The following is a 25,457-nucleotide window of genomic DNA, read 5'->3' on the forward strand; positions in this document are numbered from 1 at the left end:
AGCATAAGTCCTCTCAATATTCAAATCAGCACAGCCTCAACATGTACAGAGTAATCTTGCTCTTCCTTCCCTCATATGTCATGATCATTCATGAAACTACCAACATCGCCGCTCATGACGAGCTTTAGATGAGGAGGGATGTAAATAGACGGGCCGGACCTTCGCTTCCTAATGTGTACCGACCCCATGATTGCCTCACTTCGAGCTCTTCAGACGAGGCAAGAGAGACTTTGCCACTTCTGAAAGCATCCGTCTCTTCAACGGCCCCAACGTCCGTCAAGAATTGTGCAATCCGTCATCGCTTCGACCGCCAAGAGTCCGAGAGCTCCCCCTCCGTGACGTGCTCAGCCACGCCGTTGCCAGAAACCTACGCAGTCACCGTCATTGCCACTGTTCGGGTCATCCCATAATTAGCAAGCCGAAAGGGGGGGGGGGGGGGGGGACGAGATGATGTAGTCTTGATAGGTTGCCTCCTCAGATCGCTTCTTCGAATGGCCATCATCGTACCTTATTCCATAATCCCCAGAATAGACGGAAAGTTGCGAATCCGAGTAATAGACAGCACGTTGAACACTTGGTAGTAGGAAAGAAAGCACGGCCGTAGCCATCAACGTCATTGCAGTCTGATGATACTTGTATTCAGTCTTGTTTTGTTTTTTAAGAGGCTTTTGTTTTGATTGAGCCATGACTCCCCCTACTTTTGGCGGCACTGCGTCAGACCCGGATGCAAAAACCATAACGCAAAAAGAAGGGAGAAACAAGAGTCTTTCCCTCGACGCAACCATGCTTGATCAATAGACCCAGTTACCAAGCATGTCTGCCCGGGTGTTCTTCTTGTATCAAGCAAGGGCCAACTGTATGTCACAGAACCCCGCCGCGTCCGGAATATCGACCCTGCTCGTCCCTTCTCGTCAACCCAGATGCAGTTTGTAGGAGAGAGCCTAAATCGTGTAGACACAGAACAATATAGAAAGGAAAAGGAGGAAATAAAGTCAAGAGCGGTGTGTGATGGTGAGCGCAGTCGCCCAAAGAAGTCTGTGCAGAAGAATGAAAGTTAGTATGCAGGGCAATGCAGCACCCTCGCATCCGCCCTGCACACAAGTGCAATAACAGATAGTGGAATAGAAGACCTCCCCGTCCTTCAATGCCGCATCCTCCTCCAGGAGACCTTCGGGCTGAACTAGCAAAATCAAATCCATAACGCCATAACCCTTCCCAGCCACCATAAACTCAAGGAAATGATGCAGTCTGCGTGTCACTGTTGTCCCCGCTAAACGCCTCGCTGTCGGGTAAACAACTGAACAAAAAGAAAAAGAAAAATATGTTCCATATCTGCTGGAGACTGCCATAACATGATAGGCTTTGCCGGCTGGTAAATGTCTCCGCATCCTTTTCCGTAGGTATGCGAGCGCTCCTGTGCTCTTAATTTCCCAGCACCCCAGATCGATCCAACGCTCTTGGCGTTGCCCCGTCTGCGTCATCCTCTCTGTTCGTCGGGAGCGGCTTCGGCGTCTCGTCAACGTCGGGGATAAGTGTCTTATCTTCTGAGCTTATGCCACTATCCGGAGGCGTACGCGTGGCTGCGTCTTGCAAAGTCTCGTACGAAGGCATGTCGATCTCCTTGGAAGGTGTCACGACCTGTGTGACAGGTTCCGGCGTACTTTCAGATCCAAAAGTGACACTGTCGTGGCTATCGGCCCTCATCATTTCAATCCCTAGCTTGGAGCTCGGCAGTAACGCTTTGCCTCGGAATAGCTTCTCTCGTCCGGAGCCAAGCTCTTCGTCCTCATCGTCGGCCGAATCTGTACCCTCTGCAAGGCGCTTCTCCATGTGCTCTTTCCGGGCTTTCAGCTTCTCCACCGAAGGCGGCGGTGCGGATCGTCGAGTGTGCTCCAGCTGACCCGGAGCAGACTGTTGCGTCACCAGCTGTGGGAGCTGTGGCAACGACTTTGGTGATTTGATCGGGTGAATAACTTCATCCTGGCTAATACCCAGGCCACCTTCGTCCCAGTCGCCAGTAGCCTTCCTGCTGATCACTACTGGCACATCATCCGTTGAAACCGACTCGGAGTCGCCGAAGAGACTAGAGCTGATGGAGTCCTCACGTGAAGTAATCAGGCTACTACCTGGCCGTCCAGCGTACAGCGACGAACTTGACGTCGGGCTGTCGTCTGCTCGAGAGCTGGTTTGACGGAGGCTAGAGGGCACAGGGTGAGAGTGTCCAAGAGACATCGAGAAGTTGACACCAGGCGATTCCGGCTTCCACTGACAAAGATTCTTGAGAACTTCGGTAAGCTTAGAACTCGAGATGGGTTTCTCGATCAGTGAATCGAAGTAATGCGGAGCCTGCAGCTCTTTGAGGTATGCTGTAATGGCGACGATGGGCGTATGCGAGTTCGTATTCTTAGTCTCCCGAATCATGCGGGCCACATCAGCGCCATTGATCTGAGGCAATCTATACTCCAGGAAGATGATGTCAAACTTGATCTCGCTCATGGCGTATCTGACAGCTTCTGATCCATTCGATACCGAAATGGTACGGCAGCGCAGTTTCTCTAGGAGCTTTTCCATGACCATGCGGGAGACTGGATGATCCTCACAGATTAAGACATCCAGTGGGCGGAACATCGGACCCCCGTCAAAAGCAATTTGGGAAAGGCGACGGGAACTCTGGCGGCGACGCTGCACTCGGAGAAGAGCATTATGCTTTTCGCCTTCGTTGTCGGACGATGAAGGCGACATGTCGAAGACCTGGCTGCGACGATTGCGGTGGTGCGACAGAACATCGGAGGTAATTGGGCTACCTTCTTGGGACTGCGAGCCAACAGTCAAAGATCTCGACCGGCTACTCGAGGCCTGTCTGGGCGTTGACACGATCTTCTGCGGCGAAAGAGCTAGCGGAGGTGGTGCGGCCCCACGGCCCTTGACTGGGGAAGCAGCTGCGCTTGTCGCCGCTTTCTGCAGGCTCGGTGGTACTCGGGGAATGTCAAGGGACGTAGGCTGATGAGATACACTCGATTGCTGTGAAAGGCTCGAAGAGTTGCTGGAGGCCTTACGCCGGCCTTCACTGCCTTGGCCTGCGACGAACGAGACTAGTAGTGGCGACGATGGTTGGGATGCCCTGCTGGGGGACGAGGCCGCATGGCTGAGGCCGGATGGCGATTGAGGTCGGTTCTTCGCATTGGAGATTGTTCTCTGAATAGGGTTGGCAAGTACTGGGCTGCCCTCGAGAGCTGGGCCAGGCGAAGTGACACTGCCGCCTGGACTTACGACAGTCGGTTTGTTTTGAGATGCCAATGCTTCTGCTCTGAGTTTCTGAATGACGTCCTTGTTGGCCTTTTCGAGCACAGGAAGGTTCTTGAAAGCGAAGCTGCCAAAGTCATCGGCAACTACGGGCTCACTAAGTCGTCTACTCTTCAAGTCCCTGACGTGTGGAGGAATGTGAAGAGGCATCAAGTTGCGTTTGATCGAGTTGACTTGAGATCGGACCCTGGACAGAGCGTCATGCGGTCGGTCGTGGTAGTCAGAGCCTGCGCCAGAGACTGGCGGTGAAAGCTGATCCTCCATCTCTTCGGCGAAAGACTGCAATACAGCGCCACGAGCGTCAAAGTATTCGGTATCTTCGGGGTGCTCGAGTTGAGGAACGAACTGAGCCTCATCCTCTAATAGAGTCTCCCAGTTGACACCCTCAAACCAAGAGTGGCTTCGAATCTCATCTCCACCGCAGGGGAACTTATCCTCTCGGTTGGCTCCAAGGCGCGATTGGGGCTCCATACAGAGCAGCTTGTTGATCAGGTCCTTCGCCTCGTCTGAGATTGGTTCGCATTCATTCTCGTCCGGCCACTGAATCTTGCGGGCAAGGATGTTTTCAAAGACTTGCTCTGCTTCGTCGGCATGGAATGGCGGGAATCCGTAGAGAAATTCAAACATGATGCAGCCAACAGACCACCAATCACTGGTCTCGTCTTGCTTCTCGCCCTTGATGGTCTCGGGGGCGAGGTAGTCGGGTGTCCCCACGAAACGGCGGTTGGTGTCTTCCGGATCGAACAGGGCCATTGGCGGTGGCATCATCGTAGACTGCGGGGGAGTATTCTTTCCCAGATAGTCAATGCTGGACTGAGTGCTGGTGTGATGAAGTGCCGCCATGTCTGGCGAAGGTTGGCCGGTGCTTTCACTCGCATCATCGTGCGTCTGCTGGGCGTTTTGGATCGGGGCATTGTGCTCTTGGTCGGTCAAGGAAAAGCTGTTGAGCATGCGAGCAAGGGTTTCGCTACCACCGCTTTCGCTACGGTGACTCGAGACTCGTCGGGCCTCCGGCCCTCCCAGAGCGAAGTATGAGGGCTGGCCGCCGCTAGAGCCAGTGTCGGGTGTCATTTGTGGCGTCATGCTAGGTGAGTGAGTATGGCCGTGAAGGTCAAGTGAGGTAGACCGGGACGATGCCAGAGATGCTGAGCGAGCAAATGGTCCCTGCTTGAGGAGGTCGGGCGTGGGATCGGAATTCTGACTGTCTAGCGCTCGCTTCTGTCGTCCAACTAGACCCATGCGCGAAAGACCGAAGTCCGTGAGCTTCAGGTGGCCTTTTTGATCGATGAGCAAGTTGTCGGGCTTGAGATCGCGGTGGATAATGCTCCGACTGTGCAGATGTTCCACGCCAAGAACCACTTCACCTAGGTATTTCTTCACCCAGTCTTCCGGAAGACCACCAAGTACCTTGATCAGAGACGCACAATCGCCACCATTGAGATACTCCATTACGAGATACAGATAATCTTTGCTGGAAAAGGTCCAGTAGAGCTTGGCGACGAATTCGCTTGTGCCTTGCCACATCATGATGGCGCGTTCAGCCTTGACATTGCCAACCTGGTTCTTGGCAACCATGTCTGCCTTCTTCAACACTTTGATAGCGAAGTATTCTCCTGTCGACTTCTTCTTGGACAAGTAAACACTGCCAAAAGCGCCTTTGCTGATTGGCTTGATAATCTCGAAATCTTTAATGGAGGGAGGCGCTGGCCTTGCCTGAGGGGGAGGCTGATGGGCAGCCATTCTAGGAGATGGCGGACCTTTCATCACAAACTCGGACATGGCTGCTGAGGACTGTCGACGATGATGATTGGCTGGCAAGTGAGCTGGAGAGCTGAAATCGCTCCCGGGTAGCAAGGGTGATGCTTCAGGCGACGTAACGCCATCTTGTGGGAACGGGAAATTACGCGGCTTGATGATTCGTAAAGGGGATGATGGCTGGTTCATACGCGAAGGTGATTCTTGTCGTCGAGGTGAAGACGTACCGGGCAGAATGATGCTTCTGCGATGATGTTGTCTCGAGCTAGCTGCCCGACGAAGATCGCCAAACTCAGATATCGGGGAGTCGGTACGCGGTGGCTGTCGAGACGTAACAGAAGAAGAGCGGATACTTCCATCGCTGTCTCCAGCGTCACTCTCGAAAAGCAACGACTCTCGCCGGGACTCGCGGGCAGGTGCAGTTGGGTTTAAACCTCCCAAATTCGATCTCGGCGTCGGGCACTCTCTAGGGCTGCTTGAGCGCGCTGATTCCACGAAGGAAGTAGGTCTTGGTCTGTCGGTGTTGTCATTCAGGCTGACGTTTTGCAAAGCAGCCGCAAGGGCCGAAGGATTTTCAAACGACCCCTGAAAGAAGAGCTCCTCCTGCGCTGGCGTGACTTGCTCCTCTTCCTCGTCTTCAGTCGAATCACTCAGCCGACCAGCAGCGATTCGAGCTGCTTTCCGCATTGCCTCATCAATGCAGTCCTGAACGATGACAGCGAACTCAATTCTAATGCGCTCCGCATACTCGATGATTTTCCGGTGTCTGAAGACTGCTTCAACCTTGGTTTTCGCGGCCTTCTCAGTGTCGGCGCAGAGCAGAGCTAGGCCCTGTTCTTGTTCCAAAGTATTGTTACTGGGTGATTGCCACTGCATGACTTGCGAAATGCGGGACTCGGATTGAGGAGATTGCGTCCTGATCTCGCCGGGGGTTTGCGATGAAGCCTCCTTCACTGCTGGAGTGCTTACTTCGATGGCGGTATCGCAGAGATCAAGAAGCAACTCCACAATTCTTGCTTGAGGACGTCTGATGGCGAAAGAGCGAGCTCGCGAGTGACCGAACCCACCTGATCTCTCTCTTGACTGCGAAACGGAACTTCCAGGGGATGACGAGGCTGATAGAGGAGGGCCAATTGGCAAGCCCTTGTACTCAGCAGCTGGGCCAGAAAGCTGATCGCCTGTAAGTGGCCGGCTTTTTCTCGCCTCGAGAGCATCGAGAACTTTCACAATAGAGTGTCGGTGGTCCGTCAGACTGTCCTGCGCCATCTGCACGTCCATCTCTGCCCGGTGCTCCTGAAGACACAGGTCGGTGTGTTTTTCGAACCACCAAGGAGAAATTTGTCGCTCGCAGATTCGACACAGAACGGGCAAAGGTGGTGGGTGGTTTTCGGGATCATCGACACCAGACTCGGCTAGCTGCGTAAGATAGCTGGCAAGGACTTCGGCACCGGATCCAAGAGAGTCGACGATCACAGCAGGGAGGTCAATTTTGATCTCTCTGGGTGCGATGTAGGGTCGGATCATCCACATTGTCTAGCAAGCGCTTTATTAGCAAGGAAGTTGAGGTGATAATGAGGTACCTACATGGCTCTCTCCCCCCGAGACACCATCGTACACCATGATGCCCTGGGCTTCCAGGTCGATTGCCTCGGGAACCCTCTCGTCGGCCTCGTTTGGTTCCTGGTCTTGAAGGCCTTCGATGGGTAGCAATCTGGATAGCGGACCCATTGTGACGGCGAAGCGTACTCTATGGCTCCGCGAGTCGTCCTTCTTCATGTACTCTACGGTATCCGCAAAGGCCGTTTTATTCTCGCTGATGATCAAGTCGGTTATCGCAGTTCCTTTGACCGAGTCAGGCAGAGTGCCAATCACATCGGTCCATGACGGACTGACCCATCGGATAGTGCCGTCGAGGTTGAGGTCGAGAATGACATTGAGAGTCTGCTCGGCAGCTTCACGTAGTTCTTCTCGCTCCTCTCGGATATCTTCGCTCAAAGATCGTTCCATGACGCCGGCCTGTGCCCGAAGAGAGGTCACGGCCGGTGGCGCCAGCATGTTGAGTTGCGGTGGTTCCATTGTGGAAGAGAGGCGGGTGAGATCCCGAGTTGTTTCGATACCATTGGCCGGTTTGAATCGTCTCGGCAAGCGAGGACTGTCTGGAGAGTGTGTGTTCGAGGTAGGGCGTGAAGATGTCGTGGGTGTTGCAAGTCGCGAATTGGTTCAACTCGAAGCACCGAGTGAGAGCCAGGTTGTCTGGCAAAGGGCCAAGACTAAAGGCAAGCCAGACCACGAGACATGACGAGAATCGAAGCAAAAGGGTTCAAGGCACGAAGTAGCGATGGGAGCTCTAGTGTTGAACACAAGACGCTGCCCACTTTACGGCGGAGGCGTAGCAAGAGAAGTGAAGGTATTGTAGGCGAGTGGTCGGAGGCCCCAGGAAAGGAGCTTGGAGTTCGGGAAGGGGTGGGCTCGACGTGGACGAAAGTGAAGTTGATCGAACGCCGGTGGTGGTGGTGGTGGTTCTGGTAGACCGACCAAGGATTCTCGATTCTCCGTTGTCTCTTCGAAAGCCGGGCGAGGACGGAATGAGTCGACGAGGGGAGACGCGAAGGTGAACGCGATGATATGCGTTGCAGTCAGGGCCAGAGCTCGCAAGGTCTTTGGCCGTACTGGACCTTGTGTGTCGTCGTCAAACAAAACACCAAAAGAAAACTCTGGTAGAAAGAAAAAAAAAGATCCCAGGGAACGGCACAGGCAAAAGTTCACGCCGCAGGGTGGCCCTTTGTGATGATGGTGTCAGTCACTCATTACCGTCTTTGCGTTGGCCTTTTTTGCGTGTAGCACTTAGCAGCCCTCAGCTAAGGTACGCGGGAAGGTACAGAGGAGAAACTCTCAGTCTCAATCGGCAAGAGCCCAGTCAAACCGAGCCAGCACTATCCACGCCTTGAAGCAAGCAGGGCAAGAGGTGCCCAGTGGTCGCGTCCTTATTATGGGTCTTGAGAAGCATTCAGTGGTCAGGGTGGGCGGATAAAGCGGGGATGTAGTCTTGTGTGACCAATTATATCATGATGTACCGAAGCCGACCCAGTAGATATACATGCATGACACGCCAAATCTGTATGCGACGCAGCGTACTTCTACTCAATACAGTCTAGGGCCATAATCAGTTAGCTTGGTCACTAAAACACGAGCGAGGGAGTCGGGGAGTCGGGTGTGACTTTTTGGGGCTTTTTGGGGGGGGGAAGGGGAGGGGAGGGGAGGGCAGGAAGGTAGAAGGGAAGGAAAGGGAAGGGGCAGGAGCGGCGGTGGCAGCGGCAGCGGCAGCGGCAGAGGAGAACCCAAGAAGGTGCCTGCCTGTCGTATCTACCTAGCTACCCGCAGGATACCTTGGTACCTTGCTGAACATCGTGCAATCCCGTTGCAGTCACGAATAGTACCAAAAAAAGAGCGAGGGCGGAGAAGAAATCTGAGGTGTCTCCAAGAGCAGAAGCCCACCACCACCTCCCACCCGTACCACCTCGAGTCACATATTGGACGAGACGGGAATCGGGACACTGGCCCTGCTCTGGGCCCTGACCATTGCATCACGCTTCGGCTTCGCTGGGCTGGCGGAGGGACCGCCGCTGGGGGGAACCACTCGGAGGTTTTGTCCGCTGGAAACAAATCAATAACGGTCCAGCAAACTGGGCAGAGTTGTAGTCAGTCCAAGGCTTCTTGCTTCAAGGTTCCATGCTCACTCAGGATTACTAGCATGGAACTGCTTTTACGGATACTCTTTGTTTCTTTGCCTCCCCCCATCACGGTCTCTCCCAGAACTGCCCCAGGAGTCACGACACACGCCGCCAACCACTCATGTGCCTCATTGGCATCCCAGGTATCAGGCAGACGGAGAAACCGGGGGGCTCCGATGACCTGCGGAGGGGTGGAACAGGAAAAGGAGGAGGAGGAAGACGACAACCCGGGAAAAGAAACGAGTTACCAAGGACAAGACGACGATCAACAACGGCCATGCAAGAAATCCTGCGCAGCAACACTTACACCATGCATCGAGACCCTCCCAAACCCACGGCCTGCCTTGCCCTACCACCCTCAACTCCCGGTCTTTCGCACACCCACACGCAACCCTCCGGAGTCTGTGAAGGATACAGAGACAGTCACCGTGCTCGGCAAAGAGTCGGTCGTACCTATCTCTCGAGCTTTGTTTTGCTTTCCACCTTGCCTTATCTTTGGTGTCGCTGTCCAACTCCCTTGCGCCCTCCGGCTGGTAATAACAACGGACTCAGCGGGCAAACAAACGCCTTCGTCCCCTCTCTGCAGTGCTGCTCTTTAGCCTTTACTTCCGACATGATACACGACCTCACCCCTTCTTCAAACTTCAGCCCAAGACGACCTTGTCTTTACACCAAGGGAGAGCGCCAGAAACACCAGCCCAAAGTTTGACACGGCCACATGGGAAACTCTGCTCTTCCGGCTCCCTTGCGCGGCACGCTAGCCAAACATGCCTGTCTCTCGCAAAATGCCATTCATGGGACATTATTACGGAGACGGGCGGCTTACCAACTCATCTGGACCCTCCAAAGACCTCGCCCAAGGGTCCAACAGCCAAATGCCATCTTGCAAACACGGCTATCCCATCTTCGGTCCTCCAGCTCTCAGCCCCGGCCTTCCAACGCCGAAGCCGAGGCCACTGTCCACATAGATAGTAGTAGTCCCGTCACAGGAGACACAAGCACGACGAGCTAGAGCACAACTGTTATTCAACGGCCACTCGTCTCTAATCACCTCTACTCCAATTCCATTGTTGAGCGACGTGATCCAGTACCACCTACGACAGAGTACAGGGGGTCTTTTGGTTAGCAATAACCCACGCAACCCTCTTTTGTCTAGCTGACACCGCTTGACTTTGGATGGATGACATCCGCGTTTCCGCCGGTTAGTCAGTACAAGCCGACGCCGCATGTTGGTCCCGGGAACTAAAGTGCAGGGCATGCTAGGTGGCACTTGCATTGGGGCTTCCCGCCCCAGCCCATACCATCGTGGTGAGACACCATCAGCTGGTCTCCCCGTCGAGTCGATTCATCTGAGGTGTAGTAGTAAGGGAGGGGACCTCCTCTTGATACTGAACACCCTCGTCGCGACGTAGCCCATATGCGGCTTTGCTTGTGTCCTATCGTGCCACGGAATGGCTCTCTGGTGCATACTACTCGAGATACACCGTCACATTCGCGGCACCACGGCACCTCAGCCTGTTGGCCCTGTCAAGAACAGAAAGTCTCCGCCTTAAGCTGTGTCTGCGTTCAATACTCGCTGCCCGCGGTCTCCTGCTTGACCATAGAGTCCTCCTCACAGCGCCGCCGGTTCCAAGTTGTCACCCCTCCTTTGTGTTGGGGGCTGCGGATCTCTGTGAGGGACACTCAGATCGTCGATGGGCCATCCGGGATGGATCCCTTCGAGAATGCAAACGACCTGGTTCAAGCCGACCCCTCAAGACTGCGCTGATCTCCATTGGACATCCCCAGTCCGGGGTGTCTCAAGTTTACAGCAAGTAGCAGAGAGATTGAAATCGCCTCGTGCTGTTTCTGACGGCAAACGGTGTTCAAACAACTTTCAGCCCAATATCAACGCTGACTCAAAAAAGACCAAAATATTCACAAATTCCACGGAAGCACCATGAGCATCTATAGATATGACTGAGTCTTGACTGACATTCATAGGCTCGGGAAGGACGGGCCACATCCCCCCTCCTCTACAACTTTGCCTAGGTATTGCATGGAGAACGAACTCAAGTCAAACGAAGGTTGCAGAGCCTCGCAAGAACCGCAATCTAGTGGTCAGCTAATGGGGGCTCTACGAATACCTGACGTTGCTTCTTGCTTGAGTCTTTACAATGGCTGCTGGCATTCCCAGTCTGTCATGGCACGCGTGCCACACCCACGAATTTGTACACACCTATTTGTTCCATGCGAATACCACCACTGCAGGACAAGTGTTCAGCAACCCTTTCGCGCAAGGTCTTAGGTAACGTCCTCCGGTGTGCAGCTGCATGGCTCGCCTGCATCTGCTCACCGGCCACCTTGGCCAGATCTCGACATTATGTCGAAGAGTGCCATCTTCCATACTCCCATTGCGTCAAGTTGTCAACCCCAGCGAAGATAGAGATGTCGTCGGTCAAAGTGCCGCAGAAAAACGTTGGCCACCCTGCAGCCTGCCAGCAATTCAGGGGCGCCACCCAATGCCCGGGATGCTGTGGAACGGTATGCGAGTTGTCCGCGGAGCAAAGGGAGTCTCGAAGCCGGAAAGACTGTCGCGAAGAAAACGTGCTCCACACGCCGCTCTGAACGACGACCCACGCGAGCTTGTCGAGACAGGCTCGAAAGTGTCATGAACCCGTTTCGGCCGGCCCCAATGCGCCTTTGCAACGGCAGTTCACCACAGCCGCTGGCACCACCATCTCACGACGTCCATGTGAGGTGACAACCCATCTGCGGTGGTCCTCCACCGCCTATGTTGCTCACCGGGATCTCCCACCTCTATCCTGCTCTCTTGCATCACACCTACTTACTTGGACACCTCACAGCTTTAGTAGCTGAGATCGTCTTCAACTTCCCCCCTAAGACGCCCGCGCCAAGTGTTCTGCCCGCATGATGTTGCCTTTCCCGCCATCCCTGACACCCAAAACCAATCGGCGATAGGGTGAGCAGAGGATCTCAGCATGTCTTCTGGTAACGCATTCCTGAGTATCGAATCATCTCGAGTTCCCAACATGCGGGGTGTGCAGCGTGGGCACGTTGCTGCAGCGCGACACCCTCAAATGCTGTCTGTTTGGCTTCCCTGTGCCTCTGTGCCTTTCTTTGACTTCTTTCTATCTCTTCCATGCTATCCGCTTCACCGACTAATCTGAGAATCTTCGTCATCCCGATCATCCCTGCCGCTCACACATACCCTGCATCCTTCTATTCTTTCAGAACACTAGCTTCTTGAGGGCCTTCTCGCTAATAATAGTTAGCAAACTCATGGAAACGCTTACAGTTTCTCAGCGCGCTGACGGGGTAGTGGTGCCGAATCGAGATCCCGCCTCTGAATATTCCGCCCCCCCGGCCCCCCCCAGGCTTATTAGTTACCATCAAGGCGTTCCATTGACAAGACTGGCGTACCCAGTTGTGCGCCCCCAATCATCTAGTCCGGCCAATCGAGCTGCCAGTCTTTCTGGTCTACTGATCACCTTTTCGTCTCCCATCGGCAGAGGACTCAGATATCGATGATGATCCATTAAGACGTACTTTTCCATGCCTACCTAGGTAAGGAATGACGGTTTCAACTCACTTATCTTGATCAGTCGATCTACTGTTCGTCCAAAGCATCACGCACCGTCTTTCTCTACCCATTAGTTTTCGGCGCCGGAAGGAATGGAGCGAGAGTAACTTATGACCCCACCTACTATCAGTCGAGAAATTCCACGGGACGCCATCCCAAACATGCCAGAAGCTCAGACGGCGAGAGTTTTCCAATTGGAATTAGCCCCCTCCTTTGCCGCAACCCCAGACAACCTTAACGACTCATGCAACTGCATGTCTCTCTGTCTCTGAAAGTCAGACTTCAGAGCCAGCCGCCGCGCCGGCGGTTGGGGGAAAGCCTCAATTACCCCAGATCCATCCTTGGCCCCAGCTTCATGCCACAGACCGTCAGACAGACCCAACTCCGGCTTCTCTTCCGCCTACAAGGTTGTGGGATCCTGCTGGATCGTCAAGTCAGCTGGTCGAAAAGCACGGCCTTGGGGGGTTTCTCCCCCCAAAACCTTCTCTAGGCCGTTTCTTCTGCCAATCTTAGTACGAAGTAGATGCCGAATCGCACTCCTACTGCCTTTTCTTTTTCGTCTCTCTTTTGGACATGACGTTCTCGTTCAATTCAAGACGCGGCAAATCCTAAAGGTCCGGCACCCGCTAGGTGTCTTGAACCGCAAACTCTGTGAGAAAGATGAGATGACTAAAGACGCCTCCCGCGATCTACAGAAGCGGTCAGTTCTGCTGATCGACCTCGCGCGGAGTGAGAGTAGGATAGCCTGGGGCGGCACGGCGGGTGATCTGGTGGCTGGGAGGCGCAGAAGTCCTTCTTGCCCAGCCTGTCATTCTCTGAATTGACTTTTCAGACAATAATATTGGTAAATCCCAGAACGTTGGCGTCCAGGCGAAAGGTTCTAAAGGACCCTGTCAGTCGTTGTGAAGTTGCAGGCATCCTACATGACGGAAGGGTTCGTTCAGACTCAATTCTTTCGCCCGTTTTAAGTCGCGATGGAAGGCCAATCCGGGTACTTTATGCTTGTTAGCCGCGGATGTGTTGTAGGCAGTGCAAACTTTCCGAGCTGGGTTCCCCATGGACGGTTCTCGTCACATATTGGCAGTCTGTTATCAATGGAAGACACTATAGGCATGTCTCAGAGTTTCTCGAATTCCGCGTCTGTCTCATGGCCAAACACTCGAGACGATACTACTACCTTACTTTGATGACTTCATCGCCGGCGTTACCGTTATTAGATGGATCTTGTGAATATGCCATTTCGTAGAGGAACCGATAATTATCCACCGTCAATGTTCGTTCAGCCATCCCTTCGATGTAAGCAATACCCACTGTCTGCCTGAAACGGCATGCTAGTGAAGTACGCCGTAGTACAAATGGCATACCCCAAAGATGGAGTTGGTTGCAGATGGCTTTTTGCTAAGACACTTGTGACATGCCAAATGTGCTTTAGGGCACTCGAGGGTGCGATGGCTCTAGTTCTGTACCTCCATCCCAAATGCCATTAGATCGCAGCCACTTTCGCTCAATATGCGATGAGCAGAGAACAGGAATGAGGTAAAGAGCCGTTGATCTACATCCTATGCTGGTGTACTAGTTCCAGTTGAACAGAGGGCTTTTCAGGTGGCTTTTTCGTCAATGAGACATTGAACCGCGCCAGGTCTACACTGCGTCCGTCGAGACATCTCACAAGACATGGTCCTAGTAAGTACATTGGTTGGGCGACAGCTGTGGCAGCCTGATTACCCCGGAACATTGACCAGAGTAGAGGCGAGCAGGCTAGCTCCCTAGGCCATATCACTTTCACAGCCGCAAGAAGGTCAATGAACGAAGGGAAAACGCGCGCATCGGTAATTTCCTCTCCTGCTCCTCTTGATGAAAGTCACTGACAATGATCCAGTCACTCAGTCCTTGGAAAACATCGATTCTTGCCCCAAACCCCGCTCCTGAAACCACCCAATCGGCAGTGGAAGCCGGTCCAAAGCCCCGCCGAAACGCCGAGATCCGTCCTGGCCGGCGCAACGGTTGTCCGCACCGAGCGGGATCGGAGCGGGGCCCTCGTCGCGGGCGTCAAGCACAGAACAGACGGCGAACTCCTTAGATCTGGCTTTCACGCTGCCGCATAAGCTAGGGCCGCCAGACGAGGAAGGAGTCCCGCCCAGGGAGGCAGCTTTCGCTCTCACTCCACGGAGAGCTAGGATGCTCGCGAGCTTGGGGAAGCAAAGCACATCACCATGTGAGAAGGAAGGACCAGATCCGATTCGAGGGAAATGAATGTTACTAGTTGTAACGCTACAAACTGAGATACTGGTCCGCGTCCTTGTAACAATCGCTGGACAGCAAGAGAGGGGCAGGGACGCAGCTCAGGAGCGTTCGGAACGAGAGTTCTGCGAGCTTTGCATGGAGAAGGAAGTATCCGACGCCATCAGAGCTAGGAGCTTGCCCAGGATGCAGAGATAAATTCAAATGCAACGGAAAGTCAAGTCAAAGCTCCGATGGGCCGCTGGGATATCGCCGTCGGAAAAGACGCCTGCCGCCCTCAGAATCGGCGGCTAACTATAAAGGTTTCAATGGCCGCCGACACGACGGTCCTTTGCCGCGAAGAATGTCGGTGGTTTCTTTCCTCGTGGCTTCTGTTTACGTGGAAGTGTTGTGAAGCAAACTTCTGTCACAGAACATGGATTTGCGTTATCTCAAGCGGCGAACGAGGTTGTCTCGGCCCATACGCCGGTCTCCAAAGATAGCATTACCCTCCAAAGGAACCCGGTTGCTGTGGGTAAGTATGATAAGGTCATGCCGTGTGAGACTGTGGCTTGAAAAAGTTGATTTGAATCCTTAGATAAGAATAGAGATGTTGGTTGGATGCCCAGCCAGGAGGACGCGGCTCTGCTGTTGAGGTGCCTATCTAGCGTAGAGTTTTCGATACAGGATGAGGTGATATGGCATGTGAAAGAAAACGATGATTGTCCACACCCGTTCTTTATATCAGCGGGCTCGCTTTATTTATCACGATAGTGATGTGTCTCATAAAGTATCACCTAACATGTGTGCACACCGAGAGTCCATGCGAGAACACCTATCGAACGATGATAACATACCGTAGAAACTCGAGCAACTCGAACTTGCGCTAGCCCGTGCCAGCCCTACTAGCGCTCTAGCAGAATCGTAATATTGCCTAAAGTGGTTAAATACAGCCGCTACCTATTTTTAGCGTAGGTTAATATTTCGATCGATCTAATTAATAAGAGTTCGCCGTCGAGGCCGGACCTATAATTAATATAATTTAATAATTATTTTAGCTTTCTCGTCGGTTTTAAGCTTTTTTCGTCAAATTAATAAAAAGGGCAAAAGTATCAATTAGAAGTAGTTATATATAAGTAACCGAGCCCTTAACTATCCCCTGGCCTACTGCCTCTAACAGGCCCTTATTTATACGGTAGTTAGACTATCGGGTCGACGAACTACCTATTAATGCTATTACGGACTTCCTTTATTATAAAAATGTACTCTAACCTATCGTTTAAAATAGCAAAGTCTAGAATTTCCTTTTATAGCGTCTCCTACTTAATATAGGCTTTTATATCGAAGAGCTCCTACCTAGTATAATCGATAGCCTCGGCGGGTACGTCTTTAATCCGGATCTTATCGACCTAGCTACTATCGGGCTAAATAGATATTCCGTATTATAAGAAGGCCTAGCTAACTATTAAGCCCTTCTTATAGGCCAATTTAATAGCTACCGTCTTGACTATTTTAGTAACTATTATTCTCTTTATACTCGCCTCCCACTTAAGCTCCTCCTACTTATTTAACGCTTTTTCTTCCTTATCGAGTATATAAGCGTTAGTTACTTCTGAAAGCTACTATTTAAAGGGCTTATTAACTACGGTATTAAGAGGTTAGAGGAGGGAAGTGGTCCCTAGCGGTATGAGGTAGGGTATAATATAATATTAACGTAATAGTATAAGGATAGAATCTATCTTATAGAAAGAAGCGATATCTATTACTAATAAGTACTCGTCTCCCTTAGTTAGCGCTACTAATTCCTCTTTAATCCATTTTTTAAATAAGTACTTATTGTTATAGGTAGTCTTATTAAACTTAACTATTACTCCTTTTACATATAATAGGCCCTCTTTTTTCTATAATTAACCCCCTTTCTCTACGGGCTTACTATAGAATATTATTTTCGGTTTAATTTATTATATACCGTTAGTAAAAATATAGAGTATTAATATGGCCTACCGCTTACCCTAACCGCTATAGTCGCTCTTACTAGCTACGGTTTTAGCCCCGACGTTATCGTATATATAACCGTCTAGATATTTAAAAAGAACTAGGGTCTTATCGAGGTTGAGAATTTACAAGTTAGGAAATCGACAGGCTAGATTTCTAAATAAATTTCCGATATTAGACCGCTTTACCTTAGCTAGGGCTATTTAATTAACTCGTCGGATAAAGGAAAGAAAGTTATTAATAATTTTAAAGTATTTAGTAGGTAATTTCGTTACCTATTTAATAAATCGACGTCGGGTAATTCTTATATAATTCTAAAAGCTACGAAACTAACCGGGAGAAAAAATAAAAAGATGTTTGTTGTTCGGGTTTTACTAGGCGAAAATTTACTTAGCGGTCCTTTTAAACTAACTGGTATTAACGAGCTTTTCTTTACTTTATTATTAATAAAAGGCGCTATATAGCGCTATTTCGAGCTCTAGCTATTAAGGGTAATAGGTATAGTTGGAGGACCGATTAACGATTAACTTACGGTTTTAATATTAGGAGATAACCGTGCTTTAAAGGACTTTAAACTAATCTACGGCTTCCTAGTATATAGGACGTTTATATATCCCTAGGAGCTCGGTCTTATCTTGGCGTAGCTTTAGGGGGTAAATCGACTCTTTATCGAGCTTCTTTACGCAGTGATGCTTTAAAAATATTAAAACGTTAATTTTAATATTATAGGTATAATAATACTAGCGGTACTTAATTAAGCTACTTCGCAGTATATATTTCCGGTTTTTAATAGGGGTAGGAGTAGGCCTACGGCGCTTAGCTACTAGAGGTATAATTGGTATTTTTACTATATTCGAATCCTTCTCGGTAAGGGCCCGTCGTAAGGGCATCGTAGGCACATTGACGAGGCCTGTAGTGGAGGTATAATTAGAGGTATAATTAATAGTATAATTAATAGTTAAATCGGTAATGTAATCGGTAGAAGTGGGTAGTTAGGTAGGAGTAAAAAATGGAAAATAATCACTTACCGCTTTCCGTATACGGTTTAATCGATTATATAATCGGATAAAACTGATCCCTCGAAAGGGCTTAGTGTGGGCCGCTAGCAGGGCTGGCACGGGCTAGCGCAAGTTCGAGTTGCTCGAGTTTCTACGGTACAGGCAAATCACACCGAACGCGTTCGATGGCGTGTCGTTAATACTCGAGAGACGTTTGGGCCCCCTTCCCAAAGCGAATGTCAAGTTATTCCTCCCAAAGAGGTGACATGTGATCCAACGATGTCTACCAACCCCAGGGCAATCATGACCTGCACACACACAGTAAGCTCAAGGTGACGCAGAAGCGGCAAGGCGATGATTTGACAACAAGATATGACTATCAGCTGGTCTCGGCTCGACTGGTCCGATGAGTATGAGCTCGATCACCCGTCATTCACACGTAATGGAAAGATGGAGGGGCTGTAATTACACCTGACAACATTTGATCCAACAAGTACTCATTGACTCTGCGCAAGGGGAGCAGTCCTCGTATCGTTCATACCTAAAGAACCTAGCCATGTACGGCCGGCCCCCTTGCAGAACTTAGTTAATTGAAAGCCAGGGGTAAGAAGTTAGTTTGGTTCCTGCACACAGACTGCTGGCCAGCATTTCATCTGAAAGGGTCCGTCAATTCGGGAAATGTTTGCTATGTCGTGAATGATCAGGTCACATCATCTGTAGCCGTATATTTTCAGAGCCTTGCTGTCATGAAATGTTCTATATCCAAATGCTGGGTATGAGAAGCCCTCGGCAGATACACTCGTCTCTTTCTTTGTGCACGACGGTGTAGCGTAGTCGCAATCGTCGTAATGGTCCACATAACGAGTTATATCACCTGGAGGGTAGGCAGCTCACAGCTCTGCCCGGCATCTTCTGAGAACAATAGCCTCTTTCTCCTCACAAAAGGCCCAAAGGTTCTCAAAGGGGGAATTAGGAGGAAGCAGCAGGACGGTTTAACGAGTTTGTATAATATAACGGAAAGGCACTGCAGAGCGCTTTCCGTCATTCGCCCAAATGGAGGAGCGACTGCCCCAGTTCCCCACTAGAGCGCACTTTCCACCTCCTGACAATGAAGCTGGCTTGTTCGACCATCACCTGTACACCACCAACGGACTGCATGTCCTTTCCAACCATTACTTTTCCAAGACGATGTGCAAATCTGGCCACGAAAATGACCGTGATAAGCAGCTTTAAGTCATTGAAGCCCACTCGGCCTTCTTAACATCTAGCCATTCCCCCTTTTCTACCCAGAGATTCTCCAACCACTTTGCCAGCTTTTCGTCGTCCGTCGGCAGGGTCTCGAGAGGAAATCTGCGAACGTGGACGTGGAACTTATATCCAAGTCGAGAACTCAGTCCAGGCACGCTCAACGTGTCCCACATGGTCGGTGCCGCATGGAAGTCTTTCCCTCTCTGGTACGCAATCGTCACATCGTACACGGCCTTCACGTGGGCCGCCCTCCTGAGGTGTTGAACGGTGGTGATGAACCCTTTCGTCCTTGGATACAACAAGTGCATGGGCTGCGGCCGACCCGACTCCTTGCACCAGACGATTGACTGCTCATACTTCTTCTGCGTGAAACGCGTGGCTTCGCTGAAGCTGATGAGCCCTGTTCATCGTCAGTATGTTGTTCACGTCGGAAGAAAAGGACTCTCAGCTGAAGCACTTACAGGTTGGCCACTGCCTGTTTACGATACCCGAGAATGCTCTGTCGAGCTCATGCTTGTCTTTGGCCCAGTTGCGACTCACCATGGGCATACCCATCGCCCATAACCCCCAACCAAGGAATGGAACTATCCGCAGCTGAATCTTGGCAAAGTAGCGGCAACGACCTAGCATCCCGGCTTTGATCGCGAGAGCTTGGATCATGTAAAAGTCCGCCCATCCGACGTGGTTGGCGACTACCACAGCCGACTCCCCGCGTGGAAGAGCATCGCCGGAAAATGTAATGTTGGCGCCATTGTATCTTTCAAAGATGATCTGGATCCAGTACCAAACTGTCTCGGCGATCCGTGACGAAGAATTGTACACGAAGTCCGGTGCAAGCCATTTCAGCGGGAGCTGGAGTGAGATGGCGGTATCTGCTAAGAGCAACCAAAGAACCCACGGTGCTAAAATGGCAACTCCTCGGAAGTGAGTGAGCACATTGCCGTGGCCAGCCATGACCGTTGAGAAGTCAATTTGCAGTCACTCTAGTGGAATCCGAGAGCGAGGCGTAGGGAGGTGAATCGATGCACGGAAATGATAACACTCTGAGGTATTTCGCAACTGGCGACGTCCCAAAAGAAAAGATTAAGGTTGGCCGTCTAGTGGGCGAGCCGAAGCGCGGCAAACCGATCTACAACCCAAGACACCCTGCCCTAGACCAAGAGATGTTTCGAAAGGGAGCCGCGTGCGCGCGTGACCTTTAGGCCAGCAGATCAAGGGTGAAAGTTTCGAACGAGCGGACGATGATCCGGGGTTCACTCGTCTCAGAGGTGCGCGTTCCTCTTCCCGCTCAGTCGACGAGCACAAGTACAGCCGTATTCCCTGTTACTAACGAGGAAGAAGCTCTAGGGTTTGGCGATCGTGGGCTGAGGATCTTCTCGAAGGACATAATTGCGACAGCACGGGAATCGGGGGAAAAGGAAACACGATGCTACGATGGCTGGCTTCCACTAGCATAGACGTCCGGTCCCGCCCAAGTTCCCAAATGGGACAAAATGACGGCATGGACTTTTGGCAAAGGTCAATGAAAGTTCTCTGGGGCCGAATGACAAACGGCGGGCTTAACTCAATTATGGGAGTGAGGAGCCCCCCTCCAAATCACTCAAAGACAGGGATTCCACGTTCCTGGCCGTTAATCACATGGGCCGAGCCTGGAAGGTCTCGAAGGGACGAGTGAGACGTCAAAGTGCCAGCATTGAAGGATCCGACAGCTCTACGACGTGCCGAATTTCATTCGACATGCGACGAGATGTGCACACTGAACACACAGACCGAAGGGTGCTCGTTTATCAAGGTTGGCTGCAGACACAAGCAGTCAAGTGTGCATATTCGAAATGCCCGAAATAGGCCGTCAAGTGTGAGGTCCAGTTAAGGGACTCTTGGCTTTTTCCCGGCTCGTCCGATGTCGACGTGGCCATTGGACCGAGGTCTGTGTGGATGGGAGACTTGAGAGATGGGATTTTCACGCAGAGATTCGCAGGCTACATGATTGCCTCGCAACAGGAAACTTTGGACGCGCCGCCGGCTAGCAGAAATGCAAGTCTGCACGTGTGCGTCTGCCATGGAGAAGTGTTGGTCTAGCAAGGGGTCAGAATTGTGACACGTTCCGTACGGACGTACGGGCTTCTACTTCCGTCTGGCGAGGGCTCTCGTGCATGGGAATCTGACGATTCCAAGACGAGCAATTCTGATAAGCGAGCAAACAAGCAAACATGCCCCTCGCCTACCATCAGGGGTCTCAGGGACTGGATCTGAGTTGGGGACTCGTGGTTGGAGTTGGAGGACTGTTGGTCCCTGGAGTCGGAGCTGATACCGGCGCTTGGGGGGGGGGGGGGGAGCTGGAGCGGAGGTGGATAAGACGCCGAGTCAAGCAAGTCAAGCCATGCGAATGCATTCCAGGCAGACGAAGCAACAGCAGCAGCAAGGAGGGCCAAATGCTGCACCCGAGCCTCTCGCTCCATGTCTCTACTGAGTACTGAGACTACAGATACCTGCTCTCCTTTGTCGGGAAGAGAACAGCTGAGATGAATGAGGATAACGGTTGAGGCACCCGTGGACGGATATCGCTCACAGTTGTAGTATGACCTTGGCCCAGAACGGGAGCTGCGAATGGGAACCCCTCCATTCCTCCCCGCTTGTGCTATGCCGGCAAAGCACTTTGTTGCGCTCTGGCGGAACTTGGAAGCCTCTGAAGCCTCCTTTTTCCAGCCGTACTCAGTCTGCCCCTCGGGCCGTTCTCTTGTTCACAGCCCAGCGTACACTGGGAAGCATTCGATAGCTTGGGTACGTGGGTTCTGGACTAGGTACTCTAATTCAATAGGTAGGTATCTCAGTGCGGTTTGGATAAACCGATGCAGAGACGTGGGAAAGAGAAAGGCCTTGGCCAGCCACGGGCACGCCGCTGCTGGCCTTCACTCAACCGCCAACGGATCGTAGGCTTGATGGGTCTAGACCAGGAACCGTCGCCCGCCGTCCACGGAAGGCGCCTTTCTTACCCCCAGCCTCTATCATTGCCGGCGCCAACACAAAATTTCAATATTTGTCACACAGTCAGTATTGGCTACGCCGCGTCCCGTTTCTCCTCGGCCTCACCCATAGTACCATAGCTAGAGCTCGCCTCTATAAGCTGTCCGAGTACCTAGCTATTCGACATAGCATAGCCCTATCCGGTGACGAATCTCAAGAGGCTTCTGTTCGTCAGCTTCGTCAGACTGCCACTACAGCCGACGTTCTTTCTCTCGCCGTAAGGCAGACGAGCTAAGGGGACAGAAGTGCGTGGAACCGCCGATGATTCCGAAAAAGCAACGAAATCGGACTTGATCGTTCAAGTCATAGGCCAAATCAGCACCGCCTAACTAAGGTACTTTCGTGTCTCGAAGACTGGGGGGGACCCATTGGCATTCGGCCTTGACGCAAGGATCCGTCTCCGGGGGTTTTCTTGGAAGCCTTTGTGACCCAGACCAACAGAGAGCCTACCTAATGCTTTCCAAGCCAGAGTTGCGAACGCCTACCTACTGTTAGCTAGCCGGCTCTGCCATCTTCTCTCCCTTCATTATCATAATTACTGAGGGGCTCAACGTCGATTCGATCCGAGCAACGGGCTGCTGCTGCTGCTACTACTACTGCTGCTGCCGCTGAAACCCCGCATATTCCTTCACCCTCCCGTCATCCTTTTCGCTGCTCTCATCCAGACGACGTGCCAGAACTCGTTGGGCTCGCGACTGATTGATCTGACTGGACAAACCGACCGCCTTGGCCGCCCGCCCGTATTCGCCTTCTGCTCTCGACTTCCAAGTTCCGCCATCTTGTCTTAGAAGAGGGCGGTGGCGCTGCCTCTTGTCATCTCGATTCGCGACAAACATTGGCCACCAAACACAGAACAGAGCCACAGCAAAAGGACGAAACCAAGGGCTATTAACGCGCCCCCCGTCTCTACCGTGCCATCTTGGTGGTTTCTCCGCTCCGCCGTCATCCGTTCTCTCCTTATCACCTCTGCCCTTTTCTGTTGCTACCCTCCTCCCACCCATTTCCAGAGTCCCCTTACCCCCCCCAACCCACCCCAGGTTCCCAACCCCAAGCTGTTAGGCGGCCAGTGATTTACCTCAGGTCCAGGATAACTGCTAAGCCCGAGCTTGCTTGATTGAGCCTGAACCTGAGCCGGAGCCAAAAAAAAAAAAAGCCAGACTGCAACCGTCCAACCCACCCCGGACGCACGACATCCATCCTCTTCGTCTGGACTGTGTCAAACAGTTCTAAAACAGGGCGGATTAATCTACCAAGCCTACCCCGACTCTCGACTACCCGCGCCCTGCTCGTCCCCTCGTCGCAACCGCATAGCATCCTCAGACAGCTCGGACGCCAGAATTGGGTTTCACGTTCGAGAAGAGCTTCTCAAATAACCATAATCGAGGTTCGGAAGAGCCCAGCGCATGATACAGCCGTGAACGGCTCGATCCCTTTCCACCGCAACATCCCCTGCTTTGACGGACGACAACCACCGTCACACAGCATCGCATTGCCAGACGAAGCGGGAGACTGACCATCGCGCATCCAATCTTCCCAGGTAAGCCCTTCAAGTCATCTTGTCTGCTCCGGCTGGTCGGGTACGCCACGAATCGAGACGTATTTGTAAAGACATCACCCCCCCGCCACAGCCTCGTATCTGCCCCTTTTCACATGACGACATGAACTGCCGCGCTTCTTAAATCCTTCCTCTTTTCGTAGTAATGGTTGTAGAACGACATAATGACTGACCTAGGAAACTTAGCAGCTTATCGCTCCCCGCCGAACCAGTCGTCGTCTCCGGCACGAAAACAGTCTGTGGGCGAGCTTCACGAGAGGGCAGCGATGGCTTCCTCGTTGTCGCCTGACCAGTACGGGAAGCAACCGTCGCAGGGCCAGTATGGCGGCGGCGGCTCTGGCTCCGACCAAGAGCGGGGCCCGCTGAGCTCCCTGAATTTGGGCTTTCTCAAGTCCCTGACGGAAAAGAGGACAACGCGAGGTAGGCATAACGATATATCCGTGCCAAAGAGAGTTTATTCTGACAACGTGTAATTGTAGACGGCCAAACACCCAAAAGAAGAGGACCGAAACCCGACAGTAAACCTGCTTTGACTCGGCGACAAGAACTGAACAGACAGGCACAACGGTAAGTAACGAACAATGTTGCAAGAGGATCAAGCGACACGATCGGGGTACTGACCGTGGAGTTCTCAGTACGCATCGTGAAAGAAAAGAGCTATACATCAAGGCACTGGAAGACGAGGTCCTTAGGTTGAAGGAAATCTTCAGCAACATATCACAAGACAAGGATAAGGTGGCCGAGGAGAACAGGCAACTCAAGCAACTCCTGGTCCAGAACGGAATTCCTCTATCTCATTATGGCGACGATATGGTTAGCAACCCTAGCGGAGGCTACACATCAAGCGCCAGCCAGTCGGGCCACAGCTACGGTCAGAACGCCTATACACCACCTTTGACGTCGACGACGGCGCCGTCGGTGTCGCCCTCGTCTCACGGTCCGTCTTACCCCCACGGTCTGCCCCCTCCCCTTCCCCAGATGGGCAGCCAGCAACTGCAACAAAACAGACAAGGGCAGAGCTCTGGTAGAGGTGTGGACTTTGAGCAAGCGGGCATTGACTTCGTCTTAACGTACGATAACCACCACCCCTCGCCCTCGAAGGCATACCTATCACCTCCCCCGCAGTGAAAAGTACTTGTCATATCACCAAGTTCTGGACATCATCGGGAGTCGGGTGGTGTGAGCTGAACGATGATTGCAACGAACGGAAGAAGAGCTTGCTGACGAGTGCGATTTTATCGAGGGTATGTAACAGTCTCGAGAAACCCTGCATGAATCACATGCCCTGGCTGTTGGAGAGATCAAGCGAGATGGGCGGCGAGCCCTGCGGACACGCGTTGATGGCCTCGTGCCCCCCGGCGCCCTTCCCGGAGCTGACACCCGATATCCCGTTCGGGTACAGCAATGTCAATGGGGACTTGGACTCCCAGCAGAGGACGTGGGAAGTGAGCAAAGGCAGCCTCTCGGCCTTGCTTGACCTCAGCAAAAAGCTGAACCTCGATGGAGAGGTCACGCCGGTCATGGCCTGGGGCATGGTTCTGGGGCACCCCAGAGCCCACGAACTTCGCGCCGAGGATTTCCAGAAGCTCACTGACGAGCTTAAGGACAAGGTCCGATGCTACGGGTATGTTTCTACCTTGCGATTTGCACTTTCTGTGGCTTATTCTGACTGTGACCAGCTTTGGTGCCGTCATGGAAGAGTTTGAGGTCAGGGATGCATTGGAGAATGTTTTCTGCTCCGGACCGGAGATGATGAATTACGCCTACTAAGAGCGGGTGACATGAATCTGGCGAAACGAGAGGGGGCATTGCATCAGGAGATTCAGTGAATCTTTGTATGCATGGTATGGTGTGAGGAGAGGCTCAAACTAGAAACATTTGGAGCGTATTCTGGGAAATCCTGGGGACTACTTTTGATACCACGGCCTTAATGAGATGTACATTTTTTTTTTAATTTGAAAATCTTTATTGAAAACGATATCGTGAAGATATTCTTCGATGAGAAGGAAACCGACTTGTGAGATGTATCTTCGGATGTGTGATTC

The 25,457-nt window shown here is 52.1% G+C and overlaps 3 protein-coding genes across 3 annotated transcripts; 1 reads left to right on the forward strand and 2 right to left on the reverse strand.

The window, feature by feature from the left end:
• Window positions 1-1,422: 1,422 nt before the first annotated feature.
• On the reverse strand, window positions 1,423-7,134 carry BDP55DRAFT_548289 (uncharacterized protein; the record flags this gene model as incomplete). Its single annotated transcript, XM_060568820.1, has 2 exons — window positions 1,423-6,591; window positions 6,643-7,134. The coding sequence occupies 2 exons, from the start codon at window positions 7,132-7,134 to the stop codon at window positions 1,423-1,425; spliced, it is 5,661 nt and encodes a 1,886-aa protein (XP_060431978.1).
• An 11,680-nt stretch (window positions 7,135-18,814) lies between these two features.
• Window positions 18,815-19,787, reverse strand: BDP55DRAFT_692401 (acyltransferase; the record flags this gene model as incomplete). Its single annotated transcript, XM_060577112.1, has 2 exons — window positions 18,815-19,233; window positions 19,295-19,787. 2 exons carry the CDS (start codon window positions 19,785-19,787, stop codon window positions 18,815-18,817), a joined length of 912 nt encoding a protein of 303 aa, XP_060431979.1.
• A 3,789-nt stretch (window positions 19,788-23,576) lies between these two features.
• On the forward strand, window positions 23,577-25,182 carry BDP55DRAFT_548336 (BZIP-type transcription factor; the record flags this gene model as incomplete). The annotated part of the gene is made up of 5 exons (XM_060568827.1): window positions 23,577-23,832; window positions 23,892-23,979; window positions 24,048-24,482; window positions 24,668-25,036; window positions 25,092-25,182. The coding sequence occupies 5 exons, from the start codon at window positions 23,577-23,579 to the stop codon at window positions 25,180-25,182; spliced, it is 1,239 nt and encodes a 412-aa protein (XP_060431980.1).
• Between the last annotated feature and the right edge of the window lie 275 nt (window positions 25,183-25,457).

The sequence above is a fragment of the Colletotrichum godetiae genome (genome assembly GCF_030913485.1).
Source record: "Colletotrichum godetiae strain CBS 193.32 chromosome Unknown BDP55scaffold_12, whole genome shotgun sequence".
Classification (NCBI taxonomy): Eukaryota; Fungi; Ascomycota; class Sordariomycetes; order Glomerellales; family Glomerellaceae; genus Colletotrichum; species Colletotrichum godetiae.